We start from the raw sequence: 12,130 nt of genomic DNA on the forward strand, positions 1-12,130 counted from the left end.
GCGCAGAGGAGCTACCGGTATCCGCCACCTGGGCAGCCCACCCCAGTGCCGCCTGGTGCTGCTCCGGCACGGAGGCAGCGTTGTGAGCGCTTGTGATGCAGCGTTGTGAGCGCTTGTGATTTTATCGCTAGTCCAAGGCCCTGGGGTAAAGCCCTGGGGCCTGGAGTCCCGTGCCTGGGAGGTGCGCGGCTTTCAGCAGAGGAAGATTTCTAGCCCTCGTGGTTCTGGAGAAGGCTGGAAAACGTGACCAGAGCAGACAAAGGGACCGTGGCTTTAAATGGTCTGATTTTCAAGCCAGGCTCCAGATTTTGGGGGGCTTGACTCCATGTTAGAGCCCTTGGGGCTGGCGCTGGGCAGAGGTCTGAGCGAGGGCCCCCAGTGCCACAGAAGGGCTAGGTGCCAGCCCTCTTCCTTGCCTAGCCCCTGCCCGGTCACATGCAGCACAGGCAGCTCCGCTCCGTCTCCTCCTGAGTGCCTGTTCTCCAGGGGCTGCCAGGGCAGCCTGGGGGTGAGAGAGCCCATTGGGAGGATGGAGAGCAATTGGCATTAGTACTGCATGCTGGGTTTTAAGCCATGTGACTTTAAACCAAGCCCCGTCCCCCAGTGGTTTTAATTCTGCACCATCCTTTCCCCGCAGCCCGGCTTGGGTGCCGGCTCAGGTGGGTGTTGCTGGCAGAGCCTCTCGGAGGAGCGGGCCACACGTCCACACAGAGGAGAAGCAGGCAGGCTGCCTGCTTGCAGTGCATGGCCGAGGTGCATCCGGCGCCTTTAGCAATGACAGCTTCCTGCCCGGCGCCATGGCTCCTGCCTGCCAGTGGGATGCATGTAGTAGGCGGACGCTGGGCTAGGACTGAACCTGATACGCTGTAGGGTTATTGGAAAAGCTTTTCCAGCCCCAGGGCCTGGGCCTGGGCCTGGATGAGCCAGACCTCAGTCCACAGCCAGGGGGCTATGGAGACAAGCATCCTAGGCACTGACACAGTTACTGGCTGCACCGGTGGCCTGGAGCCCATGAGGTTACCAGTCCCTGTCTCCATTGTTCTGCCATGCTATGGTTCCTGCTGGTCTGGGAGGCCCTCATGGGGACCGGCCCTAGCTGACGCATCTGTGCTTAGAGGAGCAGCCCAGGCTGGTGGCTGAGGGGGCAGGCTCAGCTGGCCCCATCCCGCCGGCCCAGTGATGCTCAGTGGGGTACTCGCCCCGTCCGCGTATGTCCATGGCCCTCCTCCTGCTAGTCTCCAACCCTCCTGGCCCCTGGTGCAGCCCAGCAGTGCAGTTGTGGCCCCAAGTTGTGAACAGTGCTACGGCACATCCAGATACCCAGCACATGCCCCTCTCCTTAGAGCTGTCGTTGAGCTTGAGCCCCGGACTTTCCCCACCACTAACAGCTCACGTCTGGGGCCTGCCCGGGTTCTCAGGGTCTGTTTAACGATCTCAGTTGCATGCCCGTCTCGGGCGGCTGGCTGCTTGGAGGCAGGGCCAGTGACACTAGGACAAATACCATCATGACTATTTCAAGGGCAGATGGGGCCCTGTAGCAGCAAGCCACCGCTGAGGTCTCACTGGGAAGCTCTGCGTCTCTCACAGCCCCAGGCCTCTGCGACAATCTCCCCATGCTATGGGCTATAAGGGACTGAAAGGACCTTCGAGGAGTCGTGTGACTGAGCCAAGCCCCAATAAATCCAGGAACCCCCGGACCCCCTGATTGTTCAGCAGGGCGATTGACTTTAGCAGACAGCAAGACCTTGCCCTGGTGGTAATCCTCAGCAAGGGGGCGATCTCCCCGTCACGCCCCTGGGGACTCTGCTGGTGGTTGCGAGGGGCTGGTTCTGCAGCAGAGAGATTGTCAGCAGAGATACTGTCCCTGAGAGGTTTCAGAGGAGCAGCCGTGTTAGTCTGTATTCGCAAAAAGAAAAGGAGGACTTGTGGCACCTTAGAGACTAACCAATTTATTTGAGCATGAGCTTTCGTGAGCTACAGCTCACTTCATCGGATGCATTCAGTGGAAAATACAGTGGGGAGATGTATATACATAGAGAACATGAAACAATGGGTGTTACCATACACACTGTAACAAGAGTGATCACTTAAGGTGAGCTATTACCAGCAGGAGAGCAGGGGGAGGAGGGGACCTTTTGTAGTGATAATCAAAGTGGGCCATTTCCAGCAGTTGACAAGAACGTCTGAGGAACAGTGGGGGGTGGGGGGGGGAATTAAACCTGGGAAAATAGTTTTACTTTGTGTAATGGCCCATCCACTCCCAGTCTCTATTCAAGCCAAAGTTAATGGTATCCAGTTTGCAAATTCATTCCAATTCAGCAGTCTCTCGTTGGAGTTGGTTTTGAAGTTTTTTTGTTGAAGAATTGCCACTTCTAGGTCTGTAATCGAGTGACCAGAGAGATTGAAGTGTTCTCCCACTGGTTTTTGAATGTTATAATTCTTGACGTCTGATTTGTGTCCATTTATTCTTTTACATAGAGACTGTCTGGCTTGTGGTGCCCAGACCAGTGGCAGAACGGCATGACCGTCTCCCACTGTGTTTGTTTTCTGCACCCCGGCCCAGCCTCTGTTTGCGGCTGGAGCTGGTGTGAGTGTGAAGGGCTCGGAGACGCCCTCGCACATTGCTGCTGGCACCTCAGCCAGCTTGTCTGGCTCAGGAGCAGAGCAGGAGATGCTCACTCTGCAGCATGGCTCTGGCCTGGGTCTGTCTCCATGAGCCGCTCAGAGGGAGCAGCCCCGGGTGCGTGAATATCCCACCTCATCGTCGGTGTCTGAAGCCTACGCTGTCTGAACAGCGACATGTCCTAGCTGAGGGGGTGGGGAGGGAGCAAGTGTGGCCAGCTCCTCTGTATTCAAAACCCAGGGCTCTCCATGTCAGGGTGCATAAGCTTCCCTGTTGCAGTCTGCCAGAGCGGGATAATTGCCTGTAATGTGGAAAGCCAGCTTCTCCTCGACGCCTCTGTGCAACCTTAGCCAGAACGCCGTGCTACTGACCCGCCCCGGGCGAAGCGGCAGGTTACCATTTCAGGGGTTAGTTCTCGGGCAGCAACACAACCTTGTGCTGTGGGCTGGGCAGGTTTTGCCGTGGCTGCATCAGTGCCTGCGTGGGAGCCCTCCCAGGGACACCGACACGCCGGTGCAGCAGGAAATGATGTGGGTGAGTCAGTAGGTCACATTAGTGCTGACGCCGATACCCCGCTTTGGTACTAGGGGCCCTGCCGTGCCGGAGGTGCGCTGCTGAGCTGTAGGTCTGAGGGCCTGGTCATTTGAAGGTCCCTTCAGACTTTTCACAGGAGTAGGGGTGATAACCCAAGTCCTGGCCAATTCCACTGGGCCTCTCTCAATCCCTCCAGAAGTTTCAATCGGGCACCGTCTTGTTTTCAGTCCCTGCATTAGCCTGGCTAGTGTCCCTGTGGCCCACCTCCATGGTGGGGACTTTGAGCTGGGCTCTCTCTATTTCTGAGACAGATGTTCTAAATGTCCGGCTGTCTGTCTGAACTCAAGTCCTTTTCCACCTTACAAAGCCCAAGTGCACACAACAGGGAGGCTGGGAATGGCTGAAACTTTATGAATGTGGGATTAACATTCTTGGATGGTTGGAAGAAAAACCTGGGTGGGTTTTTCATTGAGCCCAAGAGCTGGGAAGCCTTAGAAGAACAATAATCCATCTCCCTGGGGCCAAAGCAATCCCGAGAGTGCCTTCCCTGGGGCTTTGTCCTGTCAGTGAGATGACTTAAGCAATGGCGGTTTCACTCCTTCGGTCAGGTGAGGAAGGGTGCCTGAACTCTTGGGTGCTTCTCTGAACCTGCCAGACTATGGCAGTTGTCCCATCAGTAGCTACAGTGCAGGGAAAGTTTCCCGTGTCCCTCATCTGGCATTGCATGCTACAGCTGACTGTTGGGGGCTCCTGTCTTCTCCTGGCCTCTCAGTGGCGTGGTCCCATCTGGATGGGAATGAGTCTCTTGTCTGGTGCGTGTTAGTCTGACTATTAGGGAGCTAAACCCCTATCGGTGCCCTTCCAGGCAGTCCCCAGCTGCCTGGGCTCTGAGAATGGGGCTCCTGGGCTGTGTTTGCAAGCGCCTTGTGTGGGTCCCAGCTCCTGTCCTCACCTGTGCGCTTCTTTGCTTACAGAAGCTTGATGCCCAGGACGCTCAGCAGCCAGATCACAATGGAAAAGACACCCAGCTACTTTGTCACCAAGGAGGCCCCACGGCGGATCTTCAACATGTCCAGAGACACCAAGCTGATCGTGGTGGTGCGGAACCCAGTCACCAGGGCCATCTCGGACTACACGCAGACGCTCTCCAAGAAACCCGACATCCCCACCTTCGAAGGGCTGTCCTTCCAGAACCGCAGCCTGGGGCTGGTGGACACCTCGTGGAACGCCATCCGCATCGGGATGTACGTGGTGCACCTGGACAGCTGGCTCCAGTACTTCCCCCTCTCCCAGATCCACTTTGTCAGTGGAGAAAGGCTGATCACAGACCCGGCTGGGGAGATGGGCAAAGTGCAGGACTTCCTGGGCATCAAGCGGGTGATCACGGACAAGCACTTCTATTTCAACAAGACAAAAGGGTTTCCTTGCCTGAAGAAAACAGAGAGCAGCAGTTTACCACGCTGTCTGGGCAAGTCCAAAGGGAGAACTCATGTGCAGATAGACCCTGAGGTGATAGAGCAGCTCCGGGACTTTTATAGACCATATAATATTAAATTCTATGAAACCGTCGGGCAGGACTTCAGGTGGGAATAAATGTCGAGGCCCAGAGTGGTGGTGAGGTGAGCTTGCCGCAGTCTTCCATGAGGGTGGTAAACTGGGGGCCAACGTGTGAGCCACCCCCTCCGTCGGCCAACTTGTCCCTTCTCGCGGGTGCTGGTGAGAGCGGCTTTCCAGACCCTGTGGGAGGCCAGGTCTTTCCAGGCCAAAGGCCAAGGAGGATGTGGAGTTATGTCCCCAGCCCAACATGTGCCAGGCAGAGACCGCTGGACACAGCCAAGCCCTCACCAGCTTCTGTCAACAGCTGGGGGGCTTGTTTTGCATTTGGTTTTTATACTGTGATCGGGCACTCCCTGAGCAGCCAGAAAAGGGCCCCAGGGGCTGTGTGGAGGCCACAGGCCATCTGATTTTTAATAATGGCTGGTCGATACACACTGCTGCCCATGCGCAAACTGGCTCAAGCGTCTACCTGGCATGTACCTTGTGCATGTTCCGAAAATAACCACCAATTGGAGCATTCCCTGGCTAAAGCTTCCCAGGCTCTGGGTGGGTCAGCCTCTCGCCTCCTCATCCAGTTCACCAGGACTAGGATGAATGTCCCACGCCCGCAGGGGCTGGGGCCTACATGGGGCTCTATGACCCATAGGAAGCCATGCATCTCAGGCTGGGGTGGGCCTCTCCATTTTGCCTTTTGTCACCTGAGCGAAGAATGTACCCATGAAGATGGTGATGTGTATGCTTGAAAAAAAATGTTTCCAAACACATTGTGATGATACTTTGTCCTGTGAATAAAGCACAGATTTCTGCTGGTACGGGTACTCTAGGACCACTAGTTTTCTTGTTCAGCATGTGACTCCCTATGAAATAAAGATGAAGAGAACTGGTCCTTATTAAAGTACTTTTCTTAGGAATGGTCTTTCCACAGCGGGTTTGGCCCTGAACCCCGCACAGGGTCTGTGTTCAAACACCCTCAGACACTATGCAAAACCACCAAAGCATCAGGCGCCGGCCGGATTCCGCAGTGACGGGGGCCAGAGAAGGAACAAGCAAGCGAGAGAAAACCAGGCCATATGGACCAGTGCTCTCAGAGCACATAGGAGGGGACAGATCCCAACCGTCCCACCCAGGGTGGATTGAGACGTGACACACATGGGATGGGCTGACACAGCCTATGGACACCAGGGTGAGCAGTCCCCAGGTACCCCGAGGTGGCAGGGAGTCAGAGGAAAGTCAGCATTTTCAGGCTTTAAAGGTGACAGGTTTCCATGGCCAGGGGATATTGCTGGAGCTGCCGTTTTCCACACTGATGAGGCACCGACTGAGCCCGACTGATAACAGGTATAAAACTCTCCTGTCGTCGGGCCCGGACCCTCTCTTTGCCTGGCCCGCTCTTAGCATCACGGATGGGCTCTGCAGGCGCACCCAGCACATTTATGAGCCTGGTCCCTCGCTCTTGTTTGGGGGTTTTGTGGGGAACTTGGCTGATGCAGAAATCTGCATGTTCAAGGCTCTTGTGTGGCTCTGGCAGAGGAGATTATTGCTGGCCTGGGGTGGCCGTATTTCCCAAAAGGGAACCCGGGACATCGCCTGGGGCTATCCCAAGGGCCCCTTACTTTGGCCTCCGCAGTCAGGAGAGTGACCCAAGCGCCAGACAGAGCTGAGTCTCATGCAAGCAGCCCCATAGGGCGCACGGCAGCACCGGGCAGCCGCTCCCAGCCCAGCGCCTCACCCAGGCCTTCCTTGTACTTTGGGGGGCAAGTTGCTCCTTGAGTGGGACAAGCCATGACTAGCCCCAGCAGCTCCTGTTTGCCAGAGGGTTTCCATGTGCTGGGAGGGAAAGGCCTGTCTGAGGGGAGGCTCCCAAACCCCAAAGGCCCCAGCTGAGGCGTGGCCAAAGGTGACTGTTTGTCAGGCCTGGCAAGGCTCATGGTGCTGTGTGGTGGGGCGCCCAGCACTGGACGAGCAGGGGGCGTTGGGTGGGGACTGAGGCTCAGCAGAAGGGCCAAGGGGGCGCTGGGAGAGCAGGGAGCCATGGGTCAGGATTGAGGGGCACCAGCAGAGCTGGCTGGGGGCGGGGGGGAGATGGGGTAGTGCCCAGGCCTGGCATAGCAGGGGGCGGCTAAGGGTCGGGGTCGAGGTGCATTGGCAGAGCGGTGGGGGTTGCATAGCACACACCTGCCTCACACTTAGCCCCACCCAGCTCCATTCAGCCCTCCCTGTTCCTGGTTTCCTACGGCACCCCGCTGAACGTGACGCGCCTCCAGAGCCTGGCGCGGGAATAGCTCAGACATGGACAATCGGGGGGGGGCCCCCACCGGCAAAGGGAAATTATTTGCTTTGCCTGGCCTAGGACGAACAGAGCCAGCGCTGGGTCAAGGCAGGTCTCTCTGTGCCCCATCCTCAGGCCAAGCCCAATGCAGGACTAGAGGTGACAAGGCCTTTGCCACAGCCGGAGCCCTGCTCCTACCCGCAGGGCGTCCAGGGTCAGCCCTATAGCGACTAAATGCGTCGTTGAAGAACGAGCCCAAGGCACAGGTCCCATTGGTAACTCCTTCTCCTTAGGCCAGGTACTAGCTAGTGACTAGGGCATCACACGCAATAGTAAGTTATGGCCGCACTTAATGGGATGTTTTATAAGACCCCACAGTTATAACTGTGTCAAGTGCCATGACTCTTGCTGGATGGTGTCTCCAAACAATTCACACCGCGTAGTTCATTTTTTCATATTAATTCTTTCACTCAAATCCCCTCCCCGCCTTCTCCTCCCCGTGGCCCATTTGGGCTGGTTCTGGGCTGCGCCGGGCCCCTTGCTCTCATTGAAAAGAGAAACGGAGCCAAATCTCCCACATGCTGCTGTGTGTAACTATCCACTGGGGGGTGGGGGGGAACAGAGGAAAGTTACAGCTCCGCTCTGGGCAGTTGTTAGAATCATAGACTATCAGGGTTGGAAGGGACCTCAGGAGGTCATCTAGTCCAACCCCCTGCTCAAAGCAGGACCAATCCCCAACTAAATCATCCCAGCCAGGGCTTTGTCAAGCCGGGCCTTAAAAACCTCAAAGGAAGGAGATTCCACCACCTCCCTAGGTATTGTTGCATTAGTGCATTCAAACAACCCATGCGCTGATCCAACCTGGCGGGAGCACGTGCAGTGGGTGACGGAGCATCCTCTTCCTCAGGAGACGCTGCAGCACAGACACTGATGTCTGTGTTTTCCAAATTAATTTGTCAGCTAGAGCCTGGACCAAATGGTTTGTTTTCCCCCCGATCATTTAACATGGCCCGAGGGACTCCACAGAAACTCCCTCTGCAGTGAGCACTGTCTGGCCGGCTCCCCCGGGCTCCTGCCCTGCTGTGTCAGAAGGATGCAGAACCCACAGAGGAGGCTCACGATGCCTTCGGCTCTGGCGAGACACGGGCCAAAGTGGCAAAGCACCCAACACCGCCCCGGTGGCGGGGGCCCTCCCACAGACGCAGTCCATTTTGATCAATTTCACAGTCATAGGATTTTTTTAAATCTTAAATTTCATGTTATCAGATCTCGGCGTTGTAACCCTGGGGGTCCCGACCCAAAAGGGTGGGGGGTTGCAAGGCTATTGTAAGAAGGGCCCGGTTCTGCCACCCTGACTTCTGTGCTGCTGCTGACAGCGGCTCGGCCTTCAGAGCTGGGCTCCCGGCCAGCAGCCGCTGCTCTCCGGCCGCGCAGCTCAGGCCGCACAGCAGTAAGGGCGACCCCCAACCAGAGGCAGATGCCATGGGGGAGACCCGATGTCACAGCCCGTGACACGTTTTCCATGGCCGTGAATTTGGTAGGGCTGCGCCTGTGCCAGGGCCTAGAGCAGGGCAGGGATAAAAAGCACCCACATGGGGTGTAGAAACCTGCCCCACAAGAGTGAACAAACCTGCCACGTCCCTGGTTTAGCACCTCCTTCCCCATCCAGCTAATGCCCCAGACACCCTCTGTTTTACCCAGGAAGAGTCAGTGCTGGGCATAGGCCCCTCCTAGACAACCCTTTCCTTAATGCGGCCCCTACCAGAAAGATGCCCCTTCTCCTCCCCCATGGGCAAAGGGACACTAGGAAGATGCGCAACCTGTGACTTATAACGTGACAGGTCAGGACAGGAGCTCCCACCTGCACCCTGGGTCGCTGCTTCCAGCCCGGCAGCAGGTCAGTCGTCACTGCCCCGTGGCTCCGATGCTCTGGGTGAGACCTGCTTGGTGGCCTTGGCCCGGGGTCCAGACCCCAACTGGTAGTAAATTGGCATGCTGGCCACCTCTGTATTTTAAACCTTAAGACCATAAGAACGGCCAGACCAGGTCAGCCAAGGGGCCATCCAGCCCAGTGTCCTGTCTTCGTGGCCAGTGCCAGGTGCTTCAGAGGGAATGAACAGAGCAGGGAATCATCATCAAGTGATTCCCTTCCCTGTTGTTCACTCTCAGCTTCTGGCAGTTGGAGGTTTAGGGACACCCAGAGCCTGGGGTCACATCCCTGACCCCCCTGGCTAAAAGCCATTGAGGGCCCTGTCTTCCATGAATGGATCTAGCTCTTTTTTTAACTCAGTTATACTTTTGGCCTTCACAACATCCCCTGGCAAGGAGTTCCACAGGCTGACCGTTGTGACGCACCCATCACCCCGGGCTCTAGGTGCCAAGGCTGGCAGCCTCTCAGCTCAGGCCACCAATCAAATGGGCCATGGAGCCCCAACCACGGACAAGGCAGGGGCAGCAAACGGGGGAAGCTAGTGCAGCCGCTGCCCAGGCTGCGTCGGAGAGGAGGCCGCTGTCCAGGGCCGTCACTCAGCAGCACTTCCACCCGCTCTAAATCCAGTGACAGAGCGTGCTCCACATTGTTCTGTGCTGCCGGGCGGCTCACGCGAGTTCCCAGAGACCCAGGCACCCCTGCACCACGGCCAGGGCAGGTGTAACCCACACACCTCCTGCGTGTGGTGCTCTGTCCCCTCTGGCGGTACCGAGACCACCTAGAGATTAATGAGTCCGCTACAGCCTTAGCTAAGAGCCACATGGCTCATGCACTTAGCTCCAGAGGTCCCAGGTTCGATCCTGCCCGCCGACGCCTGGGGTCTGTGGATGTTACACAGAGAGTGGGGGGAGGTGGTGGGGGCCACAGGCACTCTGCGTAGAGAGCAGCCCAAAAGCTCACGGGGGAGGAGAAAGAGCCACATTGCTGCCTCATCCCTCTGCGGGGAAGTGGGGTTAGGCCAGTGGGGTTAGACCCCTCCGGATACAGCGCTCGCCCCCGAGCCAAGCCCTGCCCTGCATGCCCCAGGAATTGGAGATGCACAGAGGGGCTCAGAAAGCTATGGCCAAAGAAAGAGCAACTTTCCACGAGCCTGCAGACCCCTGCACACAAACAACACGAGCTGCCCCCTATCGGGCAGGGAAATACCTCAATCCCCCTTGGGAAGGCCCCACCAGCCACGGGTCACCTGCTCCGCGGTGGGCGCCGTGACCTGCTGGGCGTTTCAAAAAGCAATGAGGGGTAAATGAACTAAGCAGCTGCTGGAGCCCTCGAGAGAACCAGACCCAGGACAGCTGGGCTGGGGCTGAGGGAAGGGGCTCGTGATCATGGGGTTGCTTCTTTCAGTTCTCCGGGGTGTAACACGCCTTGTCTCCGTGCTGCTAGCTGAGTGCTGAGCAGTCCCGCTCCCTGCCGGGCCCCCTGGAAATGAACTGCTGTATTGTTAACTGTCTAGGACAAACGCCGACCTTAACTCCTCACCCACGCCCTGCCAGCCACAGCAGGGCAAAGGGGCCCAGTCACACCTGGGGCCCCTCCCATCACACAGAGGCTCATTGATTTGGCCTCTTTGACAACGAGCACATTACACCACTACCTGGGGTGACTGCAGCAGGGTTTCCAGCACCCCAGCTTGCAAATGGAAATAACCTAACCTCTCCTCTCCTCTCCAGCTAGTCACCTGCCTGTATGAGTCAGTCACGCCCAGGGAATCTCCCAACCTCCTTTATGGGGCACTCAGCAATAGAGGAGAGGGCTGAGCACAGGAGGGGGGGCCAGGAGCTCCTCGGTTTTAACCCCCACCTCTGCCACCACCCTTGGGGTGGCCTTGACCAAGCCCATGCCTTGCTTTCCCCACCTGCAAAACTGGGATTCAGAACAAATTCCAGCCCATGGGGGTGGTGTATCCTAGTCCATTCTGTTCAGGTCATTAGACCACACCCGTCACCAGGATATCTGGGCTCCTGGTCAAAGTCTGGAGTATGTTTTGGCAATAGAAACCCCCATCTGTAAACGCTGGGCAGTATGACCGCTGGCTTCAGTCTTCTCCGCCCAGCTGGCAGGGATGGTGCATGTGTTCCCTGGGAACCAGCCGCAGCTCAGGAAAGGGAGGCTGGAGCTGGCCCAGCCTGGCTTTGGAGTGAAGGGTTGCTGGCGGTGGGTTTGGAGCCTAGACTGCCCTGGTGATGTGGCTGTAGGGCAGGCTGTAGGCACGCACCACAAAGGGAGAGGGGCTTGTGTAATTACACACTCCTGTCCCAAGCCCCTCCTGCAGCAATCCATCTCACTAGCCTGTGCCCAGCTGCTGGAACGAGTGGCCCCTTCACTGACTATCAAGGCGGACGCCTGCCGGCATGGTGGTGAAGTGTTATTTGCCTCGTGGAGTGCTGGCCTGTGTGAGTCATCTATTGATTTCCCTAGTAAATCTCAGCTATTTCTGTCAAAGGTTACAATTTACCACTCGCATCTAAATCACAATGGAGTGGCTGCTGCTTCCAGCCTCCTCCGTGTGACTGTAAAAATAGTTTAAAGTACCATTTTGTAAACCACTGAGCTGCTCTCCCCTGGGGGGCCAGGGGAGTCACAGGAGGCCAGGAAACGCCCAACTGATTCCTGGTGCCAAAGGAATCGCAGCGGCTGCGTGTATAAACCTCGGCTCCCCAGCCCCTCCTAAACCAGGTAGGAGCAAGATGCTCCCACCAGCTGTTAAACTGCCGTTTGTAAGGCCAGAACCGAGCAGGGCACAAGAGGCTGAGGAGAAAGCTGCCTTCCCATGCCCAGCTCAGGCTGCTTATTCCTGCTTGCAAGTGGTACTTGTCCAGTTGCCTGCAGCCCCCTCCCCAGAACTGCCAGTCAGATGGGAGTCAGAGGGCAGCTGGTGGATGAGTGGGGCAGGCTAGAAAACAGGACTGGAGCCCCAATGGGTCCATCTGCAGCTAGGTCCGTAAATAGCAACAACAGACAATCCGTGAGAACGAGCTTATGCTGCCCTAGGCCACTTCACCCCCAAAGGATTCAGAAGCACCTCGTAATCTTAGACTAGACAAACAAGGCGAAGTTACCCACCACTGCAGTGCTTCCACCCCGACACTCAACGCAGCAGCCGTAGATCAGCTCACGGCAACAGAATCCTGTTGCCCCTCCTCTGCCAAGGGGGAGC

At 57.1% G+C, this 12,130-nt stretch overlaps 1 protein-coding gene across 1 annotated transcript in view; it reads left to right on the forward strand.

Annotated features, from left to right (window-relative positions):
- HS3ST2 (heparan sulfate-glucosamine 3-sulfotransferase 2) overlaps nt 1–5,526 on the forward strand; it is a 42,568-nt gene extending 37,042 nt beyond the window's left edge. Inside the window, exon 2 of the mRNA XM_084640621.1 lies at nt 4,132–5,526. Within this exon, the coding sequence (XP_084496747.1) occupies nt 4,132–4,750 (619 nt within the window). The 3' untranslated portion in view covers nt 4,751–5,526. The remainder of the gene's footprint in view (nt 1–4,131) is intronic.
- Nucleotides 5,527–12,130: the final 6,604 nt, after the last annotated feature.

The sequence above is a fragment of the Lepidochelys olivacea genome (genome assembly GCF_965140295.1).
Source record: "Lepidochelys olivacea isolate rLepOli2 genome assembly, chromosome: 10".
NCBI classification, from domain to species: Eukaryota; Metazoa; Chordata; order Testudines; family Cheloniidae; genus Lepidochelys; species Lepidochelys olivacea.